Below are 14,557 nucleotides of genomic sequence, written 5' to 3'. Positions count from 1 at the left end.
CTGAACTATCATCGAGAGACGTGGGCGAATTTAGTTTCCTCGTCATAGAGTCGATCGTCGGGACATCAAATTCGGGTTATTCAGCGTGTAACCTCGGCTCTGGACTGGATCTGATCCATTTCTCCCGCGCAATCTTGTGGAGCCTTATCCGTCGTATCCGGAGTCGGATGGTTCGTCTTCCAACCTCCAACTTCTCTGCCACTCCAATGAATGAACCCTTCCGTTTATCATCCTTATCGACATACCTCCATCTTTACTCAGCCGCTCAAAGCTACAATTTTTCTACAACTCGCTCAGCCTCGTCGCCGCTTTAGTGGACGATTCAAGAACTCACCCTTTTTCCACGTGCCCCCCGAGGATCTCTTGGGCTCCTCGTACGTCGAGAACCAGGAAAAATTGTTCCAAAAATCTTATATTTATTACATTTTTATCAACTTGATTCTAAATCTTTCAATATTATTAATTAAATCTTAAATATTTTCAAATTTTATCAATTAAGTTGACCAACGTTAATATTGCCAATTTTTAATAATATATTAATATTTTATTATTATCTTTTCCTTTTCCTTTTTTTAACTGCACTTGACGACCCTCGCCCGGTGGCATGAGACCGCCTTCAACACAGCTAGGGCTTCTACCCGTTCAACTGTACTCGCCCAGTCGCCCTCACCACCTTCACAAAACCCACCGCAAGTTGTCCGGAATCATCTCCACATATGCCAGCGATGCTCCTTGCTCTCTCTCTCCTTTCACGAAAGAGCCATCCACCTTGATTTTTAGGGAGCCTTTCCTGAGGGGACCTTTTCTTGAGGGGACCTTTTTTTTCCCGGTAAAGCTAGGCCTGTATGGTAACATTTATGTTTCTCCCAATTTCTATTATTTTATTCTCAAAAAAAAAAAAAGAATAGAAATCTATTTGGTAACACAAACTTATTTTTCTATTATAGGAATGAAAAGTAGTGGGAATAGATTTGGAATAAAAAAAGAAACAAAAAAAAAAAAAAAAAAACTATCTTCTTGTACCCGAGAACAATTTCTAGAAATAAGCCAATTTTTTCTTCTTCTTTTTTCATTTGTTTTTCTTGCTTGCTATGACTTTGGGTGGCGCCGCCACCTCTCGCTAGCCGTAGCCATCATCGACCGACCGTCGCTCGACCGGTGGCGACCATCGTCGCCACCACCGTCTAATTGTCGTCGCTGCCGCCCATAGCCCATGGCCACCCTCGACCGCCAATGATCGCCACCGATCGCCATTGCCGCCGTTAGCCGCCGACAACCGGTGGGGCTGTGGGTGGCGATCGTGTGGCGGCGGCGGTCGCGATGACGGTTGGTGACTAGCGGTCCTATGGCGCGACCGGTGGTGACGAGTGGCGAGCGGCGGCGAAGGGCGATGGTCGACGGTGGGCGGTGGTCGGCGATCCGTGAGCAAGAATAAAAATAAATAAATACAAAAAATAATAAATCGTACTAAACGCATTTCTATTCTTTTTTTATATCAAGAATATAAATTTTGTATAGTTACCAAATACATTATTTTACTCAAAAATTGTTCCCGAGTAAAAAAATATTACTATTGAAAAGAAACTATTTCTTGGGCAAGAAGTGTTACCATACGCATCCCTACTGAACTTCTCTCTCGTAGTCCTCTTTCCAGAATTCTTGCATGCCGCCGCTTCAGCCGCCTTAACGACTCCCAGCGGGTCTAGTCTTTTGTCGCCTAGAAACGAAAGTGGTTCTCCTCGCTATCCACATGTGCCACAGTATCTCGGCCAGCAGATCTGGGGACGGAGGGTCGGCTGATAAGTCTCTGATCTTTGTATAATCCACTTTTGGATTAGGTTGAGTCCTTGGTCGGACATGTTAATCTTCACGGTTGGATGTTTTCAGATCCCGCTAGTCCACTAATATGAGAGAGATGTTCGCTCATTTCCGGATGTTTTTGGTTCAGGGGGCACGATGGTTCGCCTAGATTGAGGCGAGGCCACCTTTGCCCTCAACCGGCGAGCTCGACCCTCTCGCTGTTCACAGTAAATAAATAAATAAATAATAAAAAAAAAGAAAAAAATTAAAAAAGAATAATAATATTTAAGAATAGTAAAATATTATTGAAATTATTCATGTCGGTGCCGGTCATGTCACGTAGGATGCTTGGAGTCTAAATGAGCGAATTCCAATCATAATTGGTCGGATAAACTCAATTGATAAAATACGAAAAAAAATTAAAACTTAATTGGCAAAATTGAAATGTTTATGACTAAATTGATCTCTCACTCTCACTCCAATACTCATCAAAGTATGGACCGAGGGAACCTTCCTTCACAGAACTCATCAAGGGTCATTTCATGGTGATTGTGAACTATAGGATTATGACTTGAATAATTTGGAATTGGAGGTCATGTGATTATCATAGGCCAAATCAAAGCACCGCGAATAAGGAGTACCCGAGTGACTAACTGAGCAAAAGGGTTAGGTACAAATGAGCTAAAAGTATTAGCTTGAATAATGGAATGAACCGTAGATCAAAGATTATTTAATGATAAAGTAACAAACAAACAATTGGAGGAATCCTCTATGGCAGCAGTGGTAAATGGGCATGCATGTGGACCTCTAAAGCAGGATCGATTGTTCATTCAAGATCAAAACAAAAACAGATGATACAGTGGAACACTACAAAGCTAGACTAGTAGCAAAAGGCTTCACTCAAGAGTATGACATTAACTATGATGAGATGTTTGCTCTAGCTATGCTTCTTATTTGTATTCGCAACTTTCTTGTTATCATTGCTATTAAGTGATGGCATACATATATTTTAGATGGATATCAAAAATGTATTACTCAAGAGGATCTCACTAAATAAACATATGGAGCCTCCTCAATACACTCACACTCCTAATAAAGTGTGTCAACTACATCGAACATTATATGAACTGAAGCAAGCTCCTCATGCATGGTATTCTAAGTTTAATTCCACCATGAAACACCTTAGAATTACATCTAGTCCTTGTGACAACGCTTTCTTTGTTCAACAAACATCTTGTGGCTATATTTTGCCACTCTTATATGTGGGTCCCGTGGTTATTAGTAGCAGTGATCATAACAGTATTACAAAACGACAGTATTATTTGAGTCAACAATTTGAAATGAAAGATCTCGGATGACTTAGTCATTTTCTAGGCTAGGCTTGGAGGTTGCTTTTGATTGCACCGCCTATTATCTTTCTCTAGCAAAATATGCTATTGATCCCCTTTCTTGGGCTAGACTTACAGATTACAAGATTTCTACAACTCCTCTTGAGATTAATGCCAAATTTGATGGTAAAGATGGGGCTTCTCTTTTGAATCTTACAATTTATTGACAACTAGTTGACGGTCTTGTATACCTCACTGTTACTCATTGTGACATCACTTCTGCCATTTGTATTGTTAGTCAATTCATGACCATGTCGCAAACGACTCACTTTGCTATTGTTCATTGAATGCTTCACTACGTCAAGGATACTTTATTTCATGGTCTTTACCTTTATGCTAACTCAACTTTAGAGTTGACAGTATATTTCAATGCTAACTGGGTTTGTGATCCTCTTTATCGTCTTTTACTCCAAGCTATTGCTTCTTCCTAGGAAACTCCCTTATTTTCTATCGAATCAAGAAAAAGACTATTGTTGCTTGATCTAATACAAAAATAAATTATCGTGCCATTGCTAATACAACATCGGAATTATTGTGGTTGTGGTGGTTATTAGAAGATATGGGAGTCCTCATGATGGTGGAACGGTTATTTATTAAGTGCTATTTAAGTAGCATATGGTGATGTTTTCCATCAATATACCAAGTACATTAAAATAGATTGTCATTTCATATACTCTCATGTGCTTCATGGTCTAGCTCGTCTTGTTCCTACTTTATCGGTTGATTAGAGGGCTGATATTTTATGAAGGCATATCCACATGGATATTTTCAAGATTTTTTCTTCAAATTTCAGTTGATCTCTTTTACGCCACATTGAGTTTGAGGATGTGTTGGAAATATAATTATCTTCCCTGATTGATTCCAATTGATTGTATCTAATATTGTAATATTTTGTTACTTTATATAGTTATCTAGAACGGTTTATAAATAGGAAACTGTATCATAAATATTTTACACGAAGAAATATATAGAAATTCTCCTATTCTCTTTTCCGCTTTATCATTGAGTGCGGTTGTCCTTACGAATTTCTTCTCAGGGTAGTGCCAAAGCGAGACAGAAGTGTCAGAAGGATGGCGACTGATGTATATCGTTCGACAAAGCAAGCTCTTGGTCTGATAGGGCAAGATTGAATGCGGAAGATGAGTTTTCAACGCTCTCGGTAAGGAAGGACAAAGATCATTTTCCATGCGGAAGATGATTCTCTCCAAAGGTTTCTACTTCAGGGAAAGGGATGAGCTCATGAGGGTTGCGAAGCAACAACGGATCGGCATCGTCTCTCACCATAAATACTGATAGCGAGAGCTCTAAGCCATGTCATGCCGGTGTTGGGGAAGGAAGCTAGGATTATATCTGAGGCAAGAGGTCTGAACTCTTTCTCTATGGCCATTGGAACTTTAACGAACTCCGGCCGGAGCCAGAAAGCCTTTCCAACAAATTCGAGCAGCACCGGTCCACCGTTGAGCATCAGGTTCGGTACCTCCTAGCAAGATCTCAGGTTCAAAAAGAAGGTGATTTTCGGCCATGGAAAGCTAGCTGGCCACGAAAGCAAGCTCTATAAACTGCCATAACGCCTGGCGTTAACGCGAGGTTAATGTTTCAGGCCAGGATGACTAATTTCTGCGTCGGGGTAGATGAATGGCATTAAGTGGCAATGGCATTCACTGTTCCAAACTATGATACGAATGCTGGCGATGAAATACTGTGGAAAAGCACGCGCGCCTTAAAGGATGAAACTGGCAGGACGATGGGTACAAACTTTAATTGATCACACTCGTCAGCACATTTCTCGAGGGCTATGTTCACGGACGGGTTTAATCGACCACGACGAAGAGAGGTTGGGACCCCACTAGCCATAACCTAATTTGATAGCGAACTTGCTAATTACGATCTCCATCTGCTCTCTCCCGCAAAGAGAAATGGAACATGATATTTTATGGATGGAGTGGGCTATTGGCTTCTCCTGCCCGAAATGACAACAAGTCATTATCTAATCGTCGAGGCTAAGGAGTCCCTTTGATATAATATTCTTTTCCCATTTTCATTCAAGAACTCGTTTCATTTAAATATGAATTGAGGCGTGACCACAAGAATCTTTATTATCATTTTATTTAGTTTTCGAAATCAAAGTAAAAGGTATTAGTCTTTTACTTAATAGAGGTGTATTCGTAATTTTATACTCTCCCAAAATGGAGATCCCATAACTAGAAAGTTATGACTTCAATAAAAATATAAGATCCTCTTAATAAGATAGAAATAGTAACATCTCATACACTATTCAACGTTTTCCTCTTCAAAAATGTGCTCTTCCATGTTGCCAACATCACATATGGGACATCTTTCCACATTGGACTAAACATACTCAAAGCATATTAGACCAGAAGCAAATTTCCATGAACGAGGCCAAGACTTGATTAAGACATGAGTGGGTAAATGTCCACCTCCAATCATAAATGAAGATAAAACGTTTTGGGTTAGGTCGGGACGGTTCGGGTTAGGTTCTCAAATCATGGGTACATGTTCGTACGACGTCTTATTCAGTTCCGCGCCACCGTTAAAGGAATTAAAAAGAAAAAGAACAAAATAGAGGAAGGCCACAAGATAAGAAACATCATGGAAGGAGCATCTCCAGCATGATCAAGCCGGACCAAAACTGGGTGAAAATCCGCACGCTCTCAACAAACGAGAACAAGACACGCGTCCGCTTTTGTCCCCTGCAGCAGCGGGAAGGCAGCGTCAACGTCAACGCGCCACCGATCAACGGCTGCTCCTCCGAGAAGAGAATCCAACTCCTGCTTTTGCTTTGTCATCTTCTGCGTGAAAATTCCATCTCTCTCCCTCTCTCTCTCTCTCTCCTCTTAGTCTCTGCCACCTTTCTTCCTTTCTTCCTTCCTTCTCCATCGTCGTCGAACGAGATGAACTTTTGGGACAAGGCAGTGAGGTTCGTGTACGGCTTCTGTTGGCATCCGACCGTCTTCGGCGACACCGACTCCCGCGACGGGGACGCCGGCTCGGTCGGCCCGCACGGCGTCTCCGCCGCGGCCGTCGGCGTCTCGGCTCTCGCCCAGGACACCGACTGTCTCGGCCCTCACGGCGTCTCCGCCGCGACCGTCGGCGTCTCGGCTCTCGCCCAGGACCTGTTCAACTTCGAGATCACCTCCCAGGCAAGCTCCTTTCCCTGATCATGGTGACGGGTCGGTCACTCTCATTTCGGGGTTGAGATGGGAGTAAGATGAAAGTCCGTGCAGCGCTTTTCTCCCCTCTTCTTTTTCTTTTTCTTTTTTTGTTCTTTTTTTTCCCCTCTTCTTATATTGCTTGAGAGTATCTGAAGGTTCCTGAAGGGCTAAGCAACCATGTGGTTTCTAAAACGAAAGCTCAAGCTAGTTGGTAAATTGCTTCACTTTACTATTGCAGAACTATAAGTTTCTTGAAATGGGATTCTGCTCTGTCCTGAAGAAATTCGCTTTGATGTCATGATCTTACGTTCAAATTTTTTATTTTGTTGCTGCAATTGTTTGATGAAAATATGAAGTTATAAAAAGCTACTAGTGGCATGGAAAGCATCAAACCCACCTCCAAAAACACCTGAAGAAGCATCAAGGCTTGTTCTCCAAACCCTCAAGAATCACCTGAAGGCTGATGTTGAGGTAATTCAACCAAAGATGAGTGAAAATCTTGGATTTTTTCATTAGCTTTTCATGCCCATTATCCTCAGAGGAATTAAGGTGTTGACTGTTTATTACCTTATCTAATTTTTGGCTGTTGCGCTTCCTCTGATGCGATAGGGTTTGTTGAAATTCTATGGCCTACCTCTTGCTCCCATCCCGGTCGTGACCACGGTCGAAGTTCCAGTGGAATTGCCTCAAGGAGAGGAGTTTGAGCTTCAGACACTTCCAGTACCTTCCTCAACACTCCATAATTTCTTTGTATATATTTACTCTGTAGCATCTTCTGAATATCTTCAACTTTTTAGCTATGTAAGCATACATTTCATTGATTGACTTAAAGCAGCTACAGAGCTGCTACAACATAGCACTGGCAGCTACAAGTGTAACGTCAGCATTATCAGCTACAAGCACAAAGCTATAACAAGTTCCAGTTCCTACAGACCTCCAAGTACCGAGGCAACACAAAATTTGGCTAGCTTAACATCATTGAATCTATACAACACGTCATTTTTGTATTCTAGACAAGATATCCAATTCCAACTCACTATCCCAACTCTTGACAGATCTAATAGCACCACGTCTCCTATAAGCATCAGCCCAAAGTTCCCTAGCTTTCATACGATCCATGAAGAAATGATCTCTAGGCTCGGAGTGAAGTTCACAGTGAATTCAGCTGTCATACAATCTTCTGAATATCTTCAGTAAACTTTTACCAGGTGGAGGCAAGATGTGTGACGGATGGGGACGGCATCACTGTGTACGTTAGCACTTCTGATCCGAGGGAATCGCGCTTGGTCCCACAAGAAGTCCTGGTCACAGCCCTCAAAAGATCAGAAGCCCGTGCTCAGGGGGAAAAAACTCGTGCAAAAGAACTGCACAAAACTATGATTGCGGCTGGATATCAGTATGTTATCCCGATTGCAATATAAACGGTCACATTTATCGTCTGTCACATTTCTTCTATCCCTGCACGAGTAATTCACTGGTTGATTATAGTTGCTTATATGCAGGGTGATAAATGTTAAGAATGAGGAAGTCCTTGCTCGGAAGTACCGAATTCGGCTCAGGTAAAACTAGGCATTTGACACATTCGAATTGGCAAACATTTCTCTTTATTCTTCCAAGAACTACTGCCTTATGAAACAGGGGGATAGATGCTCCAGAGGGTGACATGCCATATGGCAAAGAGGCTAAGGAGGAGCTCGCAAAGATTGTTAAAGGAAAGTGTTTGAGAGTTCTTGTGTATGGGGAAGATCAATATGGGCGGAGCTTAGGAGATATATACTGCAACGGCAACTTTGTACAGGTAAACCCAAGTTCTCCCTAGCCTTTTTGACTAGTATATTCAACGACCTACGAGTCATCAGTTAGGAAATGTAATCAGGCCAAGGCGAGAAAGATGAGTTAAATGACCGAACATGCTTGGACAAAGACTGATGAATCAAATTGGCTTTACACTCAAATCGATCTCCTCTTTTGTTTTCTAGACTGAAACTTCATTTTATGGTTGGACTCGGGCAGACAGCTGAACTGAACCATAGTTTAATGCTTTGGGGGAGGTCAGGCTGGACGAGCCACAACCCCGCCACAGAGCAGGAATAGCAAATGCAAATTTACCATATTGACAATGGCCTCTAGTGATTGCGTACCAGCATGTTTGTTGAGCCGCTTCTGTAATCGCACTCTATTGTCGGTTCTACTTTTTCCCGTATACAATTCGTCGTTCATTTCCATGTCCAACCACAGGAGTTGATGCTCAAGAAAGGGATGGCGTGGCATTACAAAGCCTACGACCAACGTGCAGAGCTTGCAAAGGTAGCCTACCGATTCTTTGAATTGCTGTTCCCGATTATATGTGATGTGAAGTCTGTCTCTCGAATGTTGCATGAGCAGTGCGAGAAGAATGCACGGGCAAAGCGCGTAGGTTTGTGGGCTTTGACAAACCCTGAGGAGCCATGGGAATGGCGGCGGAAGAATAAATGAGAGGGGAGATGACTCCACTCGAATCTGGTTCAGCCTCTTGCCGACTGATTTTAGAGAAGGAAGTGCTTTATCTTCTGTTGTATGTATGCTAATCTAGTTCCAAAGCTCGAACGGCCTTAGCCAAATCGATCACATAAAGATCAGTGAAGGATCGAACGCGCGAGATTCCGTTTGTTCCATGGGTTGTGAAGGTGTGGCTTTGATTAAACACTATTATTGGTGCGTTTGTATGCGGGAGAGTGTTTTCCAGGAATTGATTTTATGGACTTTCATCCGTTTGGTTTGCAGAAAATGACTAGTCAACCGAAAATATTCTCTGAAATTGCTTTTCTCAAATTTTTTGATGTTTTATTTTATTTTTGCTTTTCTTTCCTATTTTTTTTTTCCTTCTCCCTCCTCCGCTGGTCGCCGACCTTGATAACAGCCGGTGATAGGCTATAAGCACTGGCCTTGAACTCACGGCCTTGCGACCTAGCCCTATCCTCCAGAGGTACCAGAGCTAATCAAGTCCCATACTGTCTTTGATAATCTCAAACAGCTCCTGTGCGAATATCAGGGTAAAATCTTCAGAAAATATGTGGGGTGAATCTTCAATTAATTGGCATGCATCCGTACTATCCGTATATTCATCCTTTGACTTATTCTCCAAATGATGAATTTCCATAAGAATACAAATGGTTTTATTGGTATGCATTTAATTGTCATACTTTTGTCATTCAATTCCTAATAGCCGAAACGCCAAGCATTATCACCCAAGCAATTAGAGAACTCGATGATTGTGGGAAGTACCACTATTTTGCAAAAATGCTTTGTTGGTTTGAACCCTTAGAAGCATGAAAAGCATTCTTCACAGAACAACTAAGGACATGCAGGCCAGATCTAGAGCTGTACACAATCATTTTCTTTTACGGATCATGGGTGTTTGTCAAACCACATAGCAATGTTTCTAGGTACCTGGCGGACATAGGAGTTCCGACTTATAAAGCTCAAGACGTTCCTACCAGGCTTTGTAAAATGCTCTCATGTTGTATTGGAGCCAATTCACGCGAGTACAGGAAATCCAGCAAGTCCTTTGTTAGATTAATCACATTTTTCCTCAAGGAGTTTGGCTAGATGATAACACTGATGTATCTTAGGATTATTCAGGGGATTATCTGAAGATTGAACTTCTAGATAACGCTACTCTAATAGAATTCAGAAAGGACAATCTAGAACAGACGTCATCATCACAATACCTATGAGGTGAGCCATTCTCTCAAGATCATTTTGATTCTGAATTGTCATCAAGTCTAGAGTGTCCCTCATCATCCATGAATGTGGATAACTGGCTCGAGCTAGCTTGTGGTCCTTTTTGGCTAGTTACAACAGAGGAAGGAAAGGAAAAAGAAAAGAAAGAAAATTAAAAATTCAATTTTTTTGCAAAAGAGAAAAGACAAAATAAAAATAAAAACTTGAATATTTTAAATATAAAAATTATTTAAAAATTCATTTTTTTGACTGAGATAAAAAGTCATGAGGTTAAAATCATTTTTTAATAAAATCCAAATGAAAACATTTTTAATCATATATCACCAAATAAAGGAAAATCAATTGTATTCCTTGATAATACTTTTGCAAAAAGCATTTTTCTTTGTTACTAAGTTTTCTATGAAACAAACATACCATTTTTGGAAAATGTTCATGGAAAACATAACATCATGGAAAATGTTTTCTAGGAAACCATTTTTGAGTAAAATAGTTAGTTTTCTTTTGTTTGGTGATATGGGATCGAAAGAATTTTCTAGTGTTTATATTTCATTTGGAAAATGATTTCAATGTCATAACTTTATCTTAAGCAAAAAAAATATATATATATATAACGAATTTTCAATTTGGGAAAAAGCCACCAAAAACCTCAAATTTTGCCCAAAGTGACAAAATTACCCAAAATTTTATTTTGGTGACATGAAAAACCTCGAAATTTGCTAATCGTGACACATTTACTCCAAACTATTTTTGTGATACAAAAACCCCGAACTTTCATTTGTGTGACGCATTTACCCCGAATCATAGGGGCATTTTGGTCATTTTACTTTTAAAAGCTTTTTTTTTTTTTTTTTTTCCTTCTCTCTTCCCTTCTCCGGAGCCGGCGGAGGGAAGCCGCATCGGTGTCGGGCAAGGGCAGCCCTCACTGGTCGAGCAAGGGCACCCCTCGCCGGCGTCGGACGAGGGTGCCCTTGCCTCGATCTGGGGCGAGGGCGCCCCGCCGGCGTCCTCGCCGACGCCGGGGCGAGGGCTACCCGCCGGATGCTGGCTTCCCTCCGACAGAGGGAAGAGAGAAGAAAAAAACATAAAGAATAAGACGAAAATGCCCTTAATGGGGTAAATGTGTCATAATTTGTAAAGTTTGGGGTTTTTTGTATCACAAAAAAAAAGTTTGAGGTAAATTTATCACTTTAGGCAAAGCTTAGGGTTTTTGGTGGCATTATCCTTTTTAATTTTGTATTCTTTTTCCTTCTTCCTCCCTCTAGGCAGAAAGTGTTTCACCTTCTTAAATTAGATAATTCACTTTTCTAATTTTATACATAAATATTTTTCTTAATTGGAAAATATTTTTGATTGACTAGTCGTTTTTTCTCAATCAAACGGGTGAAGGTCTAAAAATTGAATATTCGAAAAACACTTTCCCTCAAACAAACGCACCCTATATTAAAATTATAACTCGAACTAAACTCGCTAATTGATATATATATAGATAGATCAAAATGGAGGCTTGATCTAAAGCTTCCGTCTTTTAAGAGGACTCCCACTCCATGGAACTCCACTCCATCATCAAAGGGGAAAAAGGCAAAAGGTTAAGGAAGCCACGATTGCGCTACGCTCGACCTAAAATAGTCACGAACAGCATCTCCCCCAAGAATGTAGCGGGATCACGTTGGTACATTGAATGCTATCAACAAGTAAGAACGAGAAACGTGTGCACTTTCCACTCATTGGTCTCTCTTTGCATTCCCGTCGATGCTCTCAATATCATACAAATACAAGCTCGTAAGTAATTTCTCTGTCCCCCGAAAAGGAGAAAAGTCAAACGTCATCAATCAACAGTGTTTTCCCACTACAGCCGACACCTCCTTTGGCCTTCATCGTTCTCTGCAAAATTCTTCTCTCTCTCTCTCTCTGACTTTCTTTCTTTGGTCCTTCTCCATCGTCGCCAGGCCTTCAAATCATCAGAACTTGAAGCCCAGAAATGGGAAACGCCCTCGGATTCCTACACGGCCATTGCTGTAGGCCGTCCACCGCCGGAGTAGCGTATGAGCTTCACACAATTCCAGTTATGAACCCAAAACTTCCTCAACATTCCATGATCTCTTTCTATGCATTTGCTCTGTAGCATCTTCTGAGTGTCTTCTTTTTCTGCTACGTGAGAGCGCAAGCATTCCAGATAAATCGTGGCGCACCAGACTACCTCGAATATTTTGATAGGGAGGGTTTTACCCTTCAAGTTTTGACAAATCAGATTTGAACTGGCTGTCCTATATCTGGGCAGATGTAACCACAGCATATTTTCCACAAACATTGACCTAAAGTTCCTTAGATGTACAATCCACGAACAAATCATCTTTAGATTTAGAGTGAATTTTGCAACGAAAAAAGTCAAACTTATTATAATTGTGTCAATTCAGTCATAAACTTTTTCTTAAGCCAATTTAATCATAAATCTTTTACAATTGTGCTAGTTTAGTTCATCTAGCCAAAATTAGCGGGCCGGCGTTGACATGAACGTCGGTTGTTCAGCGAAATCTGACATGACAATTTTTTATTTCATTTTTTGAATTTTGAATTCTTTTTTTCTTTTTTTTCCACATTTTCCTTCCTTTGGTCAACCGACGCCGGCCAAAGGTGAGGGTCGGCGAGGCCAACCGGCGGTGGCCAGAGGCGAGGGTTGGCAAGGTCAGTCTTGCCGGCCAATGGAGAGGCTCGTCCCTGCTTGCCATTGGCGAAGGTGAGCCTTGCCTAGCAACGCCGAGGCCGACCTCACCGGCCAGAGGAAGGAGAAGGTGGAAAAAAAAAAAGAATTCAAAATTCAAAATATATTTAAAAATTTTGAAAAAGAAAATATTAAAAATTTTGTTATTTCAGCTTTCGTCGACGGCGGTATCCACGCGCCGACCGGCCAATTTTGATCGGATGAACTAAACTGGCACAATTGTAAAAGGTTTATGACTAAATTGGCTTAAAAAAAGTTTATGACTGAATTAACACAATTGCAATAGGTTTAGGACTTTTTTGATATTTTTCCCTCCCAACATTGATAATGCCAAAGATGAATCCTTAGATAATCACGGGGATCCAAAGTCACTCAATGCGTCCGAAAGGACGCCATTACACCTGGAAAGCGTGCAAGGTGCCAGTCTAGGATTTCTTGAACAGTGGTTATACTAAGAAAAACATGCAAGAGTGAAAACCGGGGCGAGGGAAAGATAAAACAATGATCAACAAAACTGCAAGTGAAAGAAAACCGGGTGTCATGTGGAAGTGGAAGGATGATTAATTCTGCTTTCTATAGAGATCTTGCCTTCTTTTTTCCTCTTGGTTTCTCATGGGATCCAAATGGCATTTGGAGTTTGATGAATTATATTGGTTATGGCATAGGGGTGACCACCAGGAACCACCCAGATTGTACCGAAGTGGCAAACTAACCAGTTCTTGGAAGCGTCGATCTAGTTCCCAGTTCCATAAAATTAAAAGCGGTGATTTTCGGTTTGGTTCTTGGTTCTAAGGATAGAACCATTCACTCAGATCGCCAAGACCAAATCAATTTTTTCCCTTAAAATTTTGAACGAACAGCAGCAGTGATTGTAAAACTAATCACTTTCCCTGTTCCCTCTCATGTGGTCACGCCTCTCGCGCTCGATCTTCCCTCTCGGCTCTCACACCTCTTTGACAATCGCAAACCCTAATCGGTAAATCGCTCTCTCCCTCTCTCTCCTGAGCCGTGTCCCTCTCGCTTGAGCTCGACACCTCCCTCTTGCGATCTCATCTCGACTCTCGACTCTCGACTCTCGCATCCCTCCTCTCTTGCTCTGCTTTTTTCATCTCATCAAAGGAAATATCCAGTGCTTGGTTGTCCTCATCTATCCTTGTGTTAAATCTATAAACCTTTGCGCTTTTGCTCGGTAATAGCCGTTTCGTGGGTGCTCTTCGAATTGGGGTTGCGAGCTTCACATGCATCTCGGAATTAGATTCCCTGTTTTGTCGTGCTTGATAATCCCGTTTCTAATTGAATCATTCCTTGTGTAGCTGGGTTTTAGCTCATCCTCCATTTTAGTTAGCGGACTTCAATTTGAATTTCTATTCTTGGATCTTGTCCACCACGGAGATAGGGAAATTTGATCCTTCAATTAATAAATTGCGACCGGTTAAATTAGAAGTTCGAGCACTTTTACTAGAGAAAAATATATTTAGGCCAAAATTGAGACCCAAGCTAAAATCTGTTTTTTTTTTTTTTTTTTACTACATAGAATTAAATTTAGGGTGCATTTGTTTGGGGGAAAGTGTTTTCTAGGAATTAATTTTCTGGACTTTCTCATGACTAGTCAAACGAAAATACTTTCATGCATAAATTTAGGAAAGTGAATTTTTAAAACTAAAGAGATGAAAACACTTTCCGAAATTGTTTATCTCAAATTTTTAATATTTTATTGTTTCTTTTCTTTTTCTTTTTCTTCTTCCTCCTTTGCT

The 14,557-nt window shown here is 41.0% G+C and overlaps 1 protein-coding gene across 2 annotated transcripts; it reads left to right on the top strand.

Annotated features, from left to right (window-relative positions):
* Positions 1–6,007: 6,007 nt before the first annotated feature.
* LOC104421029 (staphylococcal-like nuclease CAN1) lies at positions 6,008–9,128 on the top strand. 2 transcript variants are annotated; one of them, XM_018864016.2, is made up of 9 exons: positions 6,008–6,349; positions 6,517–6,572; positions 6,718–6,832; positions 6,971–7,111; positions 7,570–7,757; positions 7,864–7,920; positions 8,000–8,159; positions 8,600–8,668; positions 8,747–9,128. In XM_018864016.2, exons 1-9 carry the CDS (start codon positions 6,101–6,103, stop codon positions 8,834–8,836), a joined length of 1,125 nt encoding a protein of 374 aa, XP_018719561.2. In that variant the 5' UTR covers positions 6,008–6,100; the 3' UTR covers positions 8,837–9,128. The 2 variants fall into 2 exon arrangements, with proteins under 2 accessions (XP_018719561.2, XP_018719562.2); XM_018864017.2 differs by having other exon boundaries at positions 6,011–6,349; positions 6,971–7,081.
* The last annotated feature ends 5,429 nt before the right edge of the window (positions 9,129–14,557 follow it).

The sequence above is a fragment of the Eucalyptus grandis genome, chromosome 10 (genome assembly GCF_016545825.1).
Source record: "Eucalyptus grandis isolate ANBG69807.140 chromosome 10, ASM1654582v1, whole genome shotgun sequence".
NCBI lineage: Eukaryota > Viridiplantae > Streptophyta > Magnoliopsida > Myrtales > Myrtaceae > Eucalyptus > Eucalyptus grandis.
Note: the sequence above shows the minus strand (reverse complement) of the source record. Positions and strands in the feature narration are given on the sequence as shown.

What these genes read in the sequence shown, in the direction of transcription:
- LOC104421029 (XM_018864016.2), top strand. Translation starts at nt 6,101, where the DNA reads ATGAACTTTTGGGACAAGGCAGTGAGGTTCGTGTACGGCTTCTGTTGG. An exon ending in CAACACTCCATAATTTCTTT is followed by an intron (nt 7,112 to 7,569) that starts GTATATATTTAC and finishes AACTTTTACCAG; the next exon opens with GTGGAGGCAAGATGTGTGAC. An exon ending in AAGTACCGAATTCGGCTCAG is followed by an intron (nt 7,921 to 7,999) that starts GTAAAACTAGGC and finishes CTTATGAAACAG; the next exon opens with GGGGATAGATGCTCCAGAGG.